General features: G+C 37.8%; 1 protein-coding gene across 14 annotated transcripts in view; it reads left to right on the top strand.

Moving 5' to 3' along the window:
• The window catches only part of FMR1 (fragile X messenger ribonucleoprotein 1), a 39,097-nt gene that overhangs the window by 7,076 nt on the left and 14,807 nt on the right, over positions 1 to 17,214 (top strand). For all 14 annotated transcript variants that reach the window (XM_054695518.1, XM_054695517.1, XM_037511850.2 and 11 more), the window contains exons 2-9: positions 4,698 to 4,750; positions 7,760 to 7,853; positions 9,981 to 10,052; positions 10,323 to 10,471; positions 11,768 to 11,861; positions 11,947 to 12,063; positions 14,271 to 14,441; positions 14,528 to 14,606. In XM_054695518.1, coding sequence (XP_054551493.1) covers positions 4,698 to 4,750; positions 7,760 to 7,853; positions 9,981 to 10,052; positions 10,323 to 10,471; positions 11,768 to 11,861; positions 11,947 to 12,063; positions 14,271 to 14,441; positions 14,528 to 14,606 — 829 coding nt within the window. The remainder of the gene's footprint in view (positions 1 to 4,697; positions 4,751 to 7,759; positions 7,854 to 9,980; positions 10,053 to 10,322; positions 10,472 to 11,767; positions 11,862 to 11,946; positions 12,064 to 14,270; positions 14,442 to 14,527; positions 14,607 to 17,214) is intronic.

Below are 17,214 nucleotides of genomic sequence, written 5' to 3'. Positions count from 1 at the left end.
ATCCAGTAATTTGTGTATTCATTCAAACCCCTTCAGTCGGTCTTTGGTAACCTCACAGGAATCCCCTCAACTGTGTCCCAAACACCAGCTTGGCTTAATGGGATGGGTAGCAGTTTACAGCAGTGTTTTCCAAGTGGATGGTGAGTGGGGTGATAACAATCTGGAGGTGACTAGGAAAGAGGGAGAGAGTTTTGGGTAAGAGAGGGGCAGGGCCAAACCAGGGCCGGGTGGGGTGGGGTAGGGGGGATTGGAAAAATGTTATGGGAAGCAGGAAGATGGGACACTTGTGAAAAATGACAATTTCTGTAGAAAGGCTCTAACATCACAGGGGGCCTCTGTCTTTGGTATGCGTGCAGGCAGACCTGAGACAACCCATGGATTTTTTTTTTTAAGATTCATTTATTTATGCATACAAGAGCTGGGGTGTAGGCCAGAGGCGTGGTGGGTGTTGGGTGAGAGGACTCATCATAGACAGAGTGGGGAGCAGAACAGGCAGATCTACTGAAATACACTGTTGAGGGGAGCAGCGGGTGAGACAGGAGAGGTCTGCTGTGCCATATTGGTCACCTCCCTGGCCAGGGATCGAACCCATGCTTCAGTGGCTGCCGATAGCTTCATAGTGCTGAGACCTAACCCCCTGAGCCACCAGGGAGGCCTTTTTTTTAAGATTTATTTATGCATACAAGAACTGGGGTGTAGGCCAGAGGTGCAGAGAGGGTGTGGTGGCAAGAGGATTCACTAGAGGCAGAGTTGGGAGCAGAACAGGCAGATCTGCTGAAATACACTGCTGAGGGGAGCAGCGGGGAGACAGGAGAGGTCTGCCGCGACATGTGGGTAGCTCCCTGGCCGGTCAATAGCTTCATAGTGCTGAGACTTATTAACCCCTTTTACCACCAGGGAGGCCCAACTTTTATTCCACTTATTACAGCATCAAGAGAAGGTGTCCATATGCCTTCTATATGCTCTTAATATGCACTATCTAAAAGTGACCGATTGGGGGAGTATCAAGGAACTATGCATACACAGATGAGCCTCGTGAGCGTGAAGGCAGTGGCCCTGTAGATGGTGTTGATTACTCAAACCATTTCTGATTCTCCACATACTGAGTTGCTTTCAGAGCCTGTGAAAGCTTTTTCTTCTTGAATAGTCACAACAATTTTGCAGCTCTTCTCCTGTGATGGAATGTTTGATTTTAGGAAATAGTCAAATGTGGTGAATGAGTATGATGAAACCATGTGACATCTTTTTGTCAAATAAAAAAATATAGCAGTGAAGTAATGAGACTGATGTTTAGTGTGCTTTCAGGGTGGATTGGAAAACTGCCCCCAGCATTTGTAAAGGTTTTAAATCAGTGCTGCCCAGCAGCCCTTTCTGCAGTAATGGAAGTGGGCTCTCCCTGCCCTGCCCACCACAAGGGGCCTGTGAGCATGGTGAACATGAGGCCATGTTTTCATTTTACTCTATTGTAACTAATGTAAATAGTCAGATATAACTAGCAGCTGTCATGTGGACAGCACAGCTGTAGCCAAGGACAGTAGTCGTGGAAAGACACCTGAATTCGTGAGAGCAGCATTTCACCCAGCTGTAACAGGGTTCTCTTCGCTGACCAAAGGACTTACCATTTCAGCATATACTGCCAAACATGCAAATACAGAACTTTGTAGAGGATGGAGACAGACACAGTAAATAAGGGGTTACGTCCTGATGGGAATTTTGATTTTAGTGCTTAATCTAATACTGTCCCCCAAAAGCAGATTGCTTAGTTTGGTATTAGCCGTCATATAAGGATGTGGGGAAAATGGGGGGCGGGAGCTCCTGTTCTTTCTCTTCTCCAGCTTACTGTATAAAACTTAGAATGACTGATTCCAGTAACTAACTCAAATTCAGGCCTTCTTTGTTGCTGAAGTCATAGTGAGGCAAGCAATTCTTTAGAATGCTGGAGGCATGTGCCCTTATGATGAAATCTATCATATTCTAACACAGTATCATGATCATTATTAAACTAGAGTTTCCAAAATATGCTGTACAGAATCTTGATGATTTAAAGATAGCTGAGGAAAAATAGGCAAGGTCAAAATGATAGGAAGAAAATGGGGATTCCCCCACCCAAATTAGTCTATAGCTCTAAACCAGATATATACATACTTAATTTATTTTTTTAAAAGATTTTTTTCTCTCTCTTTTTTAAACATTTATTTATTTATTTATACATGCACTGGGTACAGTCAGAAGCGTGGGAGGGTGAGAGAATTCACCAGAGCCAGAGTGGGGAGCAGAGCAGGCAGAAGGACCGAGGTCCACTGCTGAGGGGAGCAGCGGGCGGCAGGAGAGGTCTGCGCGCCATGTGGGACCCTCCTCCGGTGGCCGGGGAGCAGCCGGGGATTGAACCGGTGCTGCAGAGGCTGCGGGCAGCTTCGCAACCCAGCGCTCAACCACTGCGCCACTGGGGAGGCCCCTACATACTTAATTTAGAATAGTAATTCCACCATTGTGAGTGTAGCAGAACACCTGGATTCCATCTAGGAAACTTGTTTTTAGTGACTTTTATTCCTTTGAGCATAATGTGGAAGTGTTCATTCCTCTGTATCCATGTACATGTTCTCAGGGTCCCTGCCTCACCTGCCATTGTTTTCCTTACGAACAACTAATTAATAGTTGGCTGGTATGTTTTCATTTGATATTTTGGGAAGTTTCAGTTTCTTTAAAAATCCTTTAACTTCAGACCTTTGAAGATACATTTGTTTATAAGACATTTGCATTGGATCATTTGTTTAACACACATGTTGGGCACCTGTTATATGCCAAAAATTGTGCCAGTTACTGAAGATACAGAAGAATGGCTTCAATACAGACTAGTTGTCTTCCCAGTATTCAAAGTCGTGAGCGTTTGTTTCTGTTTTCTTCTCAGTGTTCTGTAGTTCTGGCTCTTACATTTAGGTCTCTGATGCATTTTTGGTTTTCGTATATGGTATGAGGTAAGGGTCAACATGCATTCTGCGAGTGGATATCCAGTTGTCCCAGCACCATTTGTTGAAAGCACAATTTTTTTTTCCTCCATTGAATTGTTTTGGCTTCCTTCCCCACAAAGGATTATTTTTGACATGCCTCAAGCTGTTTCTCCAGGTCTCAGCATTTGTTCATGCTGCCCTGAGGCCTGGATTGCCTCTCTGTCCTCCACTCCCTGTTATTTGGCTATATTCTCTCTCTCTCTCTCTCTCTCTCTCTCTCTCTCTCTCTCTCTCTCTCTCTCTCTCCCCTCTTTCCCTCCCTCCCTCTCCCTCTCCCCCTTTAGGTTTGGTAAGAACCTCACCTTCCTTCTGCAGCATGTTATCCCTGATCAGCATCCCACTATCCCCACAGCCCCCACGCCCATCTTAGAATAGGAACCTTTCAGGCAGTGATCAGCTTACTAGTCATTGAATTCATGGTAGGCATTCAGAAGTAAAGTATTGCCCACTCCTGGGACCTTACTGGTCGTGGGGAAATGGGTGATAGTAACATAGTGAGGTAAGTTTATAGTGGTGGGGTAAGATGCCGTGAGAATGGAGACAACAGGAACTTAACCTAGTCCTCTGGGTTCTCTCAGGAGGTGACAACTTGAACGGAAACTAAAAGGTCAGTAGGAGATAACCAGGTGAAAAGAAGGAAAGGGCTCTAAGGATGTGGGAGCCATATTTACAGAGAGAGACCCAGTGGCTTCGCACTGTTGCCTCACAGCAACCTCTGAAGGACGTGAGAGATAAAGCTTGGAGAGGTGAGCGGCAGAGCCAGATCAGGAAGGGCCTTTTGCAGCCAGAGAAGGGATTTGGTCATAATCCTTCAGGCAGGGAGAAATGATAGGAGAGACACATGTAACCCGAACAAATTTGAGGAAGAAGCTTAAATTTCTCAGGCCATTTAAAAATTAATTAAGATGTAAAGCCTCTTGGGTTTTGGTGTCTTCCCCCCTACTCTAATTGGCAAGACAAAAGCAAACCTCCTTTCCTGCACCTATTAAAAACTTAATTTTATAGAATTATGGATAGCATGCTGATTAAAGAATTCTTCATAATTAGCTATTACTTTTATTATGTCTGTCTGCAGATCACCAGCAATTACGTCATCAGATTTAAAAGATTTAGATCTCTATATTATTTTTCCCCAAGTTCCTGTGAGATTGAGAATTTAATTAAATTCTGGTAATTGGTCTTTTTGGCAGTATTAGCAGCATATGGTTGTTAAAGAAAATTTAGTGTACTTCTGTTTACATAGAGTTGAGATTATATTTAATCATATGCTATTTGTAGTTTCCTGAAATTTTATTAAGGAGAAAAAGATAGGTTATGATAAACAGACTGTAATGGCAGGCATATGGCTCTGGAACAAGTTTCTTAGTCTTCGATAATTCTTACCTAAAGTATACATGATCCATTTTGCACGTGCACCTGCGTTGGAATTTTCAACTTACTTGTCTTTCTCTTATTAGATGCTGAACTATGTGGAGCAATTTTTTTGTATGTATTTTGTTTAATCAGTATTCCTAGGGCCTAACACATAGTAGGTGACTAAATATAGACGTGATTCATGAATGAGCGATCCTAAAAAAAGGGCAAGCTTTCGCTTGTAGCGTCACTTGATTTTTGGTACCTGTAGATTTTAACTAGAAGCAAAATGATTTTTGTGCCTAGAAGTTAATTTAAATGGTGTTTTTCTTCTAGGCATTTGTAAAGGACGTTCATGAAGACTCGATTACAGTTGCATTTGAAAACAAGTAAGTGTCTTAATATAATTTTAAGGTTTAGGTTCTTTAATAGTTTATGCTAATTATTATTTTTATTCCTCATTTTTAAAAATTCAAGTCTAGTTTGAGTGTTTTTCAGAAATGGATCTTCATGTTATTGACCACGAATTTCCTGAACAACTCAGTATTAAACCAGTGGATGGCTGTTCAGTCCCTTTGAATGTGAAGAAGGAAACCAGATTCTTCTGTATTAATAGCTGAGAGTTTGGATAGGAATATTTGTATTTTTTAAAAGATGAAAATGAAGGGATTCATGGGTATTGGTAAAATCGATGTGAGTTTTGTAACCTTAAACCTAAAATAAATGGTTTTTGTTGTTTAGCATATATGATTAGGAACAATCATGTTTAACCATTAGTTTATTTTTAACTATGTCATATATTTATAACCAGTAATAGCAGTAACTGATCTTTTCTGCTAGATGAGTAAATTAACACAGGCCTAGGAATATTAGCTATGTGAATTCATCAATAAACATAGATGTTAACATTTTGTTGGCAAAAACGTCTTTGATGATTTTTTTTGAGTACTAATAAAGGCTGTTTTCAGAGTAGCCATTCAAAATTCTAAAATATGTAAAGACTCCTTAGCCAAAGTATAAATGTGGTCATGATCTTAGAATGTTATTGAACCCCGAAGAATGGTCGACATTTAAAATGTTTTGATTTTTATGTACCAAGAGAATTAATAGTATTTCAAAGCAGATTGACTAGAGAGAGAGGAAATCTATAGAGATGAGTGATTGCTTAGGGCTGGGGGAATGAGAAGCCATACCTAAGAATATGGGGTTTCTTTTTGAAGCAATGAAAATGTTCTAAAATTAACTGGCAATGGTTGCACATACCTATGAATATTCTTAAAAACATTGAATTGTACATAGACTTAAATGGATGGATTATGTGGTGTGTGAATTATATCTGAATAGTAAGTCTACTAAAATATAGTATGTGACCCAGACATACTGCAATTAGATTGTTAGCAGATTCTTTTAGCTGACAACAGGATGATGTAGTATTCTTAGATGCCTGAAACAAATTCAGTGGGAGAGGTAAAAGAATTTAGTGACCCTGTTCTTAACTCTAGACTAATAATTTCAGTCCATAATACAAGTTAGAATAAGAATACCTGTCTCTGAATACATAGAACCAAATCTTACAGAATGTGCCAGTTTGCTACTTTGGGTTCTACACTAGAGAACAGCATCACACCTCTAATGGAGGAATCTTTGATAACAGAGAGTGATTTTTTTCATGTAATTATCCTCTTATCTTCTTGATCCCATCACTGGGTGAGCACTGTTTCCTATAAAGGGAGAGTTATCTTTATTTGCCACTCTTTGGTTTCTCCTGTAGTTCTTAATATAAAGCATTAAGCAAGCACTCATTTCATCTATGCATTTAAAAATGTGTCTAGTTTATACACTGATTTATTAGATTGGTTCTTTTTTGTTTTCCATACAATTACTGCTATTTACTTAAAATTATTCTCTTTGGACTTTCTCATTTTCTCCTGTACTGTAGCTGCATAAAAGTTTCTCTTCAAACTATCTGTCATCCTGGGAATTTGAAATAGATCAGCTGTTTTTCCTTGTATTCATGGAGTTTGACATTCAACACTGGGTTTGAGCACACCGAGCATGCCACTCGGTCCCTTCAAAGTATAGTCTCATTGCCCTTTGTGTGTTTCCATTTTCTCTGTTTAAAAAAAAAAAAAACTAATGTTTTATGGAACTTTAGACTATATTTACCTTTTTTCCCTTTCAATCATAATGAAGCTCCCATTATGATTACATTTTTTTTTGTGATTCCATATTTCACTTTTTTGAATAAATAATTTGAATTTTCATTTCTGTACACATAAGACTTTGGAACTGAGAAAATTATATTAAATATTATATGCTTTACCAGTCATACTTAGTAATGAATTTGTAACATGTTAAAAGTCATTGATTTTCAGTAAGTATGAAAAGGCTGTTCTGAAGTAAGGACCATTTTTTATAGTTTTCAAGTATATATGATAATTCAGAAAAGGGGGTTCACTGGAATATAGGCCCTAATCAGATTTGCACAAATGTGACTTAATTACGTACAAGCTTACATAATAGCTCTTCTTAATAGTAATAAAGAAAATATTGCTTTTCTCAACTGCAATTTACTAAGAAAACCCTTTGGTAACAAAATACAAAAACAACTGCTCCAGCACTTGAATCCCCCAGTATTTTTTGCAAAATTTGCCTTTTCATATATCATTATGGATATAAAAGAATAATTTGGTATTTTTCAAAATTATTACCTATCATTTCAAATTAAAAAACATAGGCACACTTACCAAACTCCTATAGGCTGTTTCCATTGGGTTTCTGTGGTTTAGGAGACCCCACCAGCCCAGTGCATGCTGGTACGCCATACTGATCAGCAGCCAGCTTTCCATGGCAAGAATTGACCACCTCGTGGGATCTAAAATTTAAAAGGGGGAAAAGTGAGTTGTGACTTGTTACTGTGCTGACTGCCCCATTTTGCTTGGGAATTAGAGGGCATTTAGGGCTAGTTTCTGTGGTCATTGGAATGTGGTTAAAATTCCTTTGCAAGTAGGAGTATGATGATGATTTTACTAACACTGATACTAACATATTTAACCATCAAAGGAAATTGCTGTTGTGGACTTACATTTAGAACTCCTAGAGGTTGAAACTGTTGTAAGAAAGATTTGTTCGGAAAACCATCCTGTTGATTTTATTGTGTTTTAGAGAACTATTCCAAATAGAACTACAAGGCTGCTATGCTGCATGTAGACTTTGTTGAAATGTCTCTATATATTACCGTTATACCTCACTCAACAAAACACCGACAGTTTTAAAGCACTTGCTCCTTAAACAAGAAAAACAGAGGGCTGTACTTAACCAAAAGTTAATGGCAGCATGGTCATTGTTTCTGTTAAGCTGAAAAGTGTGTTAAATAATTTGTGTTTGCTTATTTGCAGTTGGCAGCCAGAGCGGCAGATTCCATTCCATGATGTGAGATTCCCGCCACCTGTAGGTTATAATAAAGATATAAATGAAAGTGATGAAGTTGAGGTGAGTTTCCCCTGCCGTCAAGTTATGAAGTACTGAAGGAGCGGAGGCATACAGCTTTCCAGTGCCTTTTGTCCCTTAACACAGTTTAAAAGCTACCTAGTGAATGAATTACAGCTGTGATGGACTTGGGCTTCTGACTGAGCCATCCTGATAATGCTTGGAGATCTCACTGTGCAGCTCTCAGCGCATCTTTGAAAACCACTGCTAATTCCCTTGGCTTACTAGTACTCCTTTTTCCCCTTTCCTCAATCTCTGAATCATTGTTTGAATGCCGTATTACTAGTTTGCTACCCTGTCCCCAACTTAAGCAAAATAGATTAGGAAAATTAGTATGACAAAGAAAAAAATCATTCCTTGTAATAGAACAGTAACCAAGAATTTTGCTAAAGTAACAGTAAACTGCTACATTTTAAAAAACAAGGTTTAGTATATACATACCTGCTCATCTGCCATTGAGGTCTGACCAGAAGGTGCTGTGGAGATGTGCCACGTTAACAGGAATGTAGGAAGAAGGGGAAAAAAAAAAGGTGATGTAGGGGCTTGCAGAAGGCCTCTGGATGTCTTGGCCTGTGTCCTTTTCTCTACAATTTTAAAAGTGGAAATAGAATGTGGAGTGTTATTTTATTTACTAAAAATGTGCTCACAAGCTACTAGGGGTAAGGAACTAGGCTTGGATTTGCAAGGGATTGCAGTAGGGAACAAAACACTATCTACACTGGAGGACCTTCACCTGTCCACTGGTCCAGAAAAGCAGTCTTCCTGAAGGCGAGGACCAGGACTTTTGGTCTGTCTGTATGGGGAGTGCTCATAATGGTGTTTGGATGGATAAAGTGGACTTTTTCCTAAGTCACTTGGAAGGTGGTGCCCAGTGAGATGCTGTTGGTAGAGTGATCTCACTGTGACCTCGGTTATTGCTCTGGCTAGACTGGAGTTGACATGGATTGATGGTGACAAGAGGGGAAGGTAGGTTAAATTAAGTTGTATTCAGTCACTATGCTGTATGCCCATTAATTGGATTATGATAGGGAGGAAAGATAAGTCTTTTTGTCTGTATCAGGAATATTTATAGTAATGATGAATAAAGGATACTTCCCCCGCCCAGTTTAGTCACATGACAGGTGGGGCCCAATAAGATGCTGTTGCTAGGATGACTTCATGATACTCTCTCCCTAACAGTTAACTGAGGGTATTTGGCAAGAGCAGAGGAAAGGAAATGTGATGGGGCAAGAAGAAAAGGTAGATTGAGCTAAGTTATGTTTAGTCGTGTATATTGTGGAATCACAGCTTCCATTGTAAACGGAGGGAAAGGGTTGGAGCCTTGAGTTGCTTATCAGCCTTAGGCTTTGACCCTCTTTTCTCTCCTGTCCTTTTCTGCCCATCAACCCCCTTGTATTCTCCTTTCTGCTTGAGTATTTCTGTTTCTTGCTCCGTGTATATTCTGTTTTCCTATTAACCTTGACTTGCTAGTATCTTCACAAAAGGTTTCATGCTGGACATCCGAAGTGAACTCTGAAGTGGTCACCATCAGTTAGAAGAACTGACCCACAGTGTGTGAGAGCAGAAAGGTGGTGTTCAGAAGATTGCCAGTGTGAAGTTGTCCATTTTAGTGAGTAGGAGCCAGGAAACCAGAGAGTGACCAAGGGTCTGCCCATTTAGTCCCCAGGAGACATGAATGCCTGGGTCGGCTGAGTGGTCACTGGCCTTACCCAGTATATGATCAAGTAGCCAGACAATATGCCAAGGTCGATAACTTTGAATCAGTCGTTGGCTTATAGAGTAAAACAAAAGCAAATGTGTGCATTTTTAGGTACATGTTTTTACTCACAGCACATCCAAGGAAAGTATGCCCAGATTTCCCTGAGCATTCATATTCAGAGTGCTAATTACTACTGAGTTAAAATAGAGGAAAGCAGCTTATTACATGACTCTCCAAGGTGATCAGTTGGTTTCTGATTATGTATATCTATGTTTAGCTGTAAGGGGGTACAGTCTGGTTTAAGGTATACCAGTATACTCATTTGGAGGACACCTGGATACATTTTAATAAATTTTCCTCAGTGTCTGATAATCTACAGATTTCTGAATTATATTAATCATGAACTGTTCTATGTTGTAATTTTTATCTAGGTTTATTCCAGAGCAAATGAAAAAGAACCTTGCTGTTGGTGGTTAGCTAAAGTGAGGATGATAAAGGGTGAGGTAGGAAAACGCATATTTAATTTTTTTTCTTATAGTATTTTTTTCTAAACCCAGGTACTCTACATTTTGGTCTGGATTTCTATTTTAAAGTAATATCTGATAATTTATTTTATAAAAAGTGTTTTCTCTGTGTTCAGTATGTTTCATGTGTTTAAGTTGATAGAGTATTTTTCCTATCTAAAAAATCTGAAAATAACTGAATAGGTACAACTTGAATTTTTCTTACTTTAAAAACTATGACCAGCAATGACTTTTATTTATTTCTCTTAGTTTTATGTGATAGAATATGCAGCATGCGATGCTACATACAACGAAATTGTTACCATTGAACGTTTACGGTCAGTTAATCCCAACAAACCTGCCACTAAAGATACTTTCCATAAGATCAAACTGGATGTGCCGGAAGACTTACGACAAATGTAAGTTGCTATGCAAGATATACTGAGACGTTGCAGGTGATATGTGGTTTATTTAAAAGAATATAAACTTTGAAGAGGAAGAATCAGTTTTTTAATTCAGTGAAATTTGGCAAAAGTGGTTTGTTTTGCAAAAGTAATGAAAAGCCATATTCAGCTTTTTTTCAGTTGTATAATCAAACCAGCATTGATCTTGCTTAAACTCACTTGGCTAGCTACATAGCTGATGTACATAATATATGTGTGTTTTCTAAAATAAACTATCTTTGTTTATTGCAAGCTGATAAAGACAATGAAAATTTCTCCAGGTTTTTCCTTTTAGCTAATATTTTCAGGTAAGTATAAAATAAGTAGAACTAAAGAAGCCTCAAAAGATTATCTCTGTCTTAGAATCCTTGATCTGGAGTAATACTTGAAGACTTTTTAGGTTAGAGGTTCCGTTTTAAATATTTCATCAAGGTAGATAAATTAGTTTGATTTGGACATGTCACACTTTAGATAAGCATTAACTTGTACGTCACATGATATAGAAATCCTGCTTTTTGAGTCTAGAGATTGTGTGTGTAAATTTTTGTGGTTTTTGATTCATACACATTTCTCTCCTTTGAATTGGTCAGCAGCTTTTCTTCAGAAAAGAAACAACAAAATTGGCCACCCTATAGCTAACCCCAAAAGTTTTCAACAGTTGACTCAAAAAATGTACTGACATCTTGGGCCTCCCTGGTGGCACAAGGGGTTAAGATGCAACCTATGAAGCTGTCCGCAACCTCTGCAGCACAAGTTTAATCCCTAGCCGGCCAGGGAGCAACCCACATGGTGCAGCAAACCTCTCCTGACTCGCCCACTGCTCCCCTCAGCAGTGTATTTCAGTCAATCTGCCTGTTCTGTTCCCCACTCAGTCTCTGGTGAATCCTCTCACCCCCCACACCTCTGGCCTGTACCCCAGCTCTTGTATGCATTAATAAATAAATCTTAAAAAAAATTTTACTGACATCTTAAGGAATTAAAATCTGGAAGCCTGCAGAGTGGCTTCCCTAAATCTGTCACTTTGCTAATCTGAGATCACCAGTAATCCTTTAAGGGCATAACTGACTTTTTTCTTTATAATATCAAATGCTTGATCAGCCTATTTCAGAAATAGACACAGCACAGAAACTCAACTTTTAAATAGGGATAGCATATTTTTCATAAGTTATGTTTAATATGAATCCACAATTGTAGTGCAGATCTCTTTGCATGCATTTATGCCAGTAGCTGGTAATATCTTAACGCCACAGTGAGTATTCTCTTTATTTCTAGGTGTGCCAAAGAAGCGGCACATAAGGACTTTAAAAAGGCTGTCGGCGCCTTTTCTGTAACTTATGATCCAGAAAATTATCAGCTTGTCATTTTGGTGAGTGTTTTTGAGGTATCTCTTTTGGTGTATTTCATTTGGGATATTTGCTTTGATAATGAAGGTGTTAATTTATATTCTTTAGTCTATCAACGAAGTCACCTCCAAGCGAGCACACATGCTGATCGACATGCACTTTCGGAGTCTGCGCACTAAATTGTCCCTGATACTGAGAAATGAAGAAGCCAGCAAGCAGCTAGAGGTATGTGGCTTTCCCTCGCATTGCTTGTAAGACTATTTAGAAATAACTACACAGTTACAGAATTTGAATATGGGCAGCTTGTCCTTTGCTTTCTGGTTCTTAGCAATTCCATATGTTCTGTATTTTGGAAAATTAAATTATACCAAACATAATTATACTAAAGTTTTTGTGCCCGGGGTTTCAAAATTAAGCAGCAGTTTATATATCCTAAGGGACTTCTGGTCAATGCACTTTTACTAGAAGTTTGTCAAAACTGCTAATAAAATGAGGGAATGCTTCTTCCATATAACATGTTGTCATTATTAAAGTACTAGAGAGTATTTAAATATCTAATCATATTCCTTTCATTATGTATGTTTATCTCTGTTTAAAAGGGTATAGAACTTCATTCTAATTGGTTGTCACTCTTTAAAACTCCTGTCTTCAGATTCCTGCCAGAGGCTATTTCCCTAACTTACTATTTCGTCTCTTAAGGTGCATTTTATCTACTTTTATTAATCTTCCAATAATGTTCATCACCATACATTTATTTTCATTGATAACTATCTAGTTACTTCCATCCATTACCATAGACACTAAATGAGTTTTAGTTTAATATGTCAACTCAAGTATATTAATGTTAAATACTGGAGGTGTCCTCATCATTACTCATTTCATTAGAGGGAAAATACCATGCAGTTGAAATAGTAAAGAAAAAAATGGAGTTCAAACCACATTTTATGAGAGAAGATAGTTAAGGCTGTGTTCCTGTAAAGCCCTGTGAAACTTGTCGCCTGCTACTTTTGATGTGTGATTGCTGAGTTGTTAGCAGGAGAGGAGACGTTCATCTCTCCTTTTGCTGCTTTTCCTTATGGCCATGGAGGTCTGTTTAAATTATTTTTACTCTCATTCTTTCTTGACATCCCTCTGTTCGCAAGTATGTGTGTACTGTAGTGATTCTCTCATAACTTTCAGGCCAGAACAGCCTCCTTATTTTCATTGAGTATTACAGAAACATACTCGTATGCCTCTTCTTAAAAATTTAATTTTTCTTAAATGACCTGTTATCATACCTTTGGCTTACTATTTACCAGTGGGGTTTCAATTAGCAGATTAATCCAGGTGAATGAACCCTGATAGATTTTATTACTCTAATCTACACCAGTGATACTATATTTTTTAAAATTGTTTACAGTAGTTAGACTCATTCAAATGATCAGGTGTGTTGATAATGAGAAACTAGTGTGCATGCCTATCTTTCCACACTACTAATATTAAAGAAATTCACATTCAGATTAGAAATTTCCATTTTTCAACATGAGCCACTAATATGTTTGGTTTTCATTAATGGCATGCTAGAACTAAACATTAAATTCTGATAAATACTATTTTCAAAGAGTAATTATCCACAAGTTTGGGGTGTCTGTAAATTGGTACTGTCATCACCAAATATTTGAATTAATATTAAAGAATTAATCTTACTTGTGGATCCAGATCACAAGGTTTTACAGACTCTGATCTTATTTTAGGGTCCAGGTGCATATGTAAGATAAGTTGTAAATCTTTGACATTCAGTAACTAATTCAATTTATTGATGGTACAAACCATTTTTATAGTTCTTTTTGTCAGGGTGAGTGGGTAGGAGAGTATCCTTTTAACGCCATCACCTCATCAGAGGGATGTCTAGACCACTGTATATAGTGATGTTATAAATGGCACTGTTCTAGGGGGAAGAATCTATATACTGATATCCTTTAATAAGAATGAAATGAAAAATATAATTTTCTATAAAGATGATATTTAAGTTTTGTGGTTTTTTTTTTTTGTTGTTGTTGTTGTTGTTTTTTTACTTAAATACATTGAGTCTGTCAGACCCAGTGAACTGGTTTTTATGGGAATACCGGCTCTGCTTCTTAATTACTGTTGATGTCATTGGTTAACTAAGGCAGCCTTGCAAAGAGGTTTTCCAAAGTTACCTTGGAAAATTGTCAAGCCTTTTCCTGTTACCCAAAAAAAAAAAAAAATCAAATGGCATAGATCTTCAGTAACCTATAAAATGTGTATATGCTTATGCTGTGGGAAATACTTGCTAAAGCTTGTTAGTGTTCAACTAAAACTAATATATAGGCCCCTGATATACAGGGTCAAAATAATTTACATGGTTGACCTAAATATAATTGCCTTAATAGCTGATAAAGCATATTAATCAGATGTACATTTCTCTTCAGAGTTCAAGGCAACTTGCCTCAAGGTTTCATGAACAGTTTATCGTACGAGAAGATCTGATGGGTCTAGCTATTGGTACTCATGGTGCTAATATTCAGCAAGCTAGAAAAGTACCTGGGGTCACGGCTATCGATCTAGATGAAGATACTTGCACATTTCATATTTACGGAGAGGTAAATATCTTGCTAGATTTTTTTCTAAAATCAGTATTTCAGAGAGGCTCATCATTTATCTTAAAACATTCCTCTCTCTTTATTAGGATCAGGATGCAGTGAAAAAGGCTAGAAGCTTTCTTGAATTTGCTGAAGATGTCATACAAGTTCCACGGAACTTAGTCGGTGAGTCAGAAACTGCTGTCGACATACTACAAAAACAAAAGTCCAACATTTATACTGATAGAATTCCATTTTCGTTCACTCAAGTGGTCATTTAATTGAAGCTTAATATTTGAAATTGATCTATTGCTACAGTGTACAGAAAGTATTTGGTAAATATACTCTTAGATTACATTTGCAGAAGGTATGCAAAAGGTAATGTTTTGTTAGTTTAAACCTACTGGTACCTGGGAGGATAAATTTTGCATAACCTCTTCACTGTATATTTTACTCATCTTTAAATTGACTATGTCTTTTCACAGTGAATGACATTTGAGAGCTTTAGAATTTGGAATAGATTGGTGTTTGCTTTCTCTTATGGGTCTGTAAAATGACTGCATCTTTGATTATGTTGGGATTGAAGGTCTGAAAATATGTAGGTCGTTTAAATCTAGTAAGTCCCGAAGCTACAAGCTACCCCCAGTGTCTTAGGCTTTCTGTGAACTCAACAGGAATTCTTCATCCTGACTTGAGCACTTGTCTCATGACTGTCACCATCATGAGCACCAGCACATTCCCAGGAACTCTTCACCAATCCTCTCAAATGTTCTTTAGTGGGAGATATCAAAATAAGGTGCATTTTTATTAAGAACATTACATATGTTTACAATTTATTAATAACATTGGGACATGCAGCCTATACATTTCAATTTTTTTTAATTTGATAGCATGACTGGTAGTAATGTGTGCCCTTGGGAATGTTAAAGAAGAAAACAAGGGCTTCCCGTGCTTTTTGTTCACATAGTTTCAGACCTACTCAGCCTGCTTCTTTTTGGTCAACATAGAATTATAAATATCTTCCTATGTTGTCAAAAAATACCGGAATGCTTTTCTCCCAAAGAAAATTAGTTTGATTGAAAATAAAGCAATAAATACTAGTTAAATATTGCAGAACTATTCATTCAGCTGTGTGCTGCAGACAACTAAAACACATGACTGTGATGTTATTGAGGTAACTTGCACACCAGTTGCATATGTAGAAAATGTTTGTGGGGCACTATCTTGATTACCTGATGATCAAAGGGTGGGTGTGAGTGATGTTTCCCCTCTTATTTACAGTTTGTCAAGCAGTTGCATATATTTTATATTTAGAAAAGTTATTTTAAATTTAGAAATTTTTCATACAATATAGCCAATAGACAGTTTTTCCAAAATTTTTCAAGTAGAAAGTTAGGCATTGGGTTTGTTAAAGAGTCTTACAGACAGCATGATGGTGGGGAAAGATCTTGGAGTCCAGATCTAGATTTCAGTCCTGCTTTGCTTTTTAGTGGCTGTTTGACCTCCACAACTGACTTAGCCTCCTTGAGGCTTAGTTTCCTCACCTGTGAAACAAATATGGTAATAGTGTTCCCCTCAAAGCTTGTTGTAATATTTAAATGGGAAAATATATATGCGTGGGGGGTGGGTATGGGGGTGTGTGTGTGTGGTGTGTGTGTGTCCTGAGTTCTAGACATAGTAAGGGACTCTAAAAGTTAGCGCTCATTCTTTCCCCTATTGAAAACCAATTTTATCTAGTTCAGTAAAGCGGAATTGAAATACCTGTTAATTTGGATTCAGAAATAACTACTGTAGAATTGGATTATTTGCTATTAAAAGTAAATTCTACCTGTGTTTTTACCTGGAGAGAAGATACCAGGAGGGACCTTTCATGAGAAAGACTACTGAAGTACAATGAGCCTATTTTTGGTTTATAGTTATAAAATAGAAAATTCTGTGTTAGAGAATATCTACCCCAACACTGGGAATGTTGGGAATTTTCAGAAAGCAATTTTGTGTAATAAGTTGTGGCAGGGCAGATCTTTGAGGAAGTATGTAATCAGTATTGCATGAGTTCTCTTTGAGTCCCACAATATAATTATGATCACTTTATTTCTCACAGACACTCTTTTAATATATGTATACAGACTTGTCTTTTCTACAAATTGGCTTGTTCTTCACCCACTTCAATCGTGAATTGATTTAATCAGTCAGCTAGAGTTAAGACACAATACTTAGAATAGTTAAGATATTAGTAAAAACATGCCAAAATCTCATTTTTATTGCTACTAACTCATTTAGACCTTTATTAAAATCAGCATTAATTCATGAAAATATGTGCTACAGATTAAAAATAAACTGTGGGAAGATTCCATGTAGCTCCCCTCTCCACCTGCACCTCCCTTTTCATTTGAAGAGAAGAGCAGAAATAATTGACAAAAAGACCTAGCTCAGGAATTCTGATTTAGTGGTATTAAATGTGTTCCCTCACTAATGACTAATCAGGTGAGATTTGTGGGGTGAGTAAGCCACCACACATAGCACCTGGGCCAAAGCTATGTTCATTGTGAAGAACCACCAAGTCTTGGTGTGAAAAGGCTTTCCCTGGACTCTTACCTAGGGTTGATAGGAAGCAAATTTTGGCTTCCAGTTTTCCCCTATCCCTTCCTTAGGTGAGAGAAGCACATACCTGATATGGCCAGTGCCAGAGTGCTTTATAGGTATCTTAGGGGCACCCTTGGAATCAGATGTAATTCACATTCCTGGAATCAGTACTTCTTAATATTTGTAATGCCTTGCTGAACTCTCTGCATGA

The sequence above is a fragment of the Talpa occidentalis genome, unplaced genomic scaffold (genome assembly GCF_014898055.3).
Source record: "Talpa occidentalis isolate TD23 unplaced genomic scaffold, MPIMG_talOcc4v2.1 talOcc4.15, whole genome shotgun sequence".
NCBI classification, from domain to species: domain Eukaryota; kingdom Metazoa; phylum Chordata; class Mammalia; order Eulipotyphla; family Talpidae; genus Talpa; species Talpa occidentalis.
Note: the sequence above shows the minus strand (reverse complement) of the source record. Positions and strands in the feature narration are given on the sequence as shown.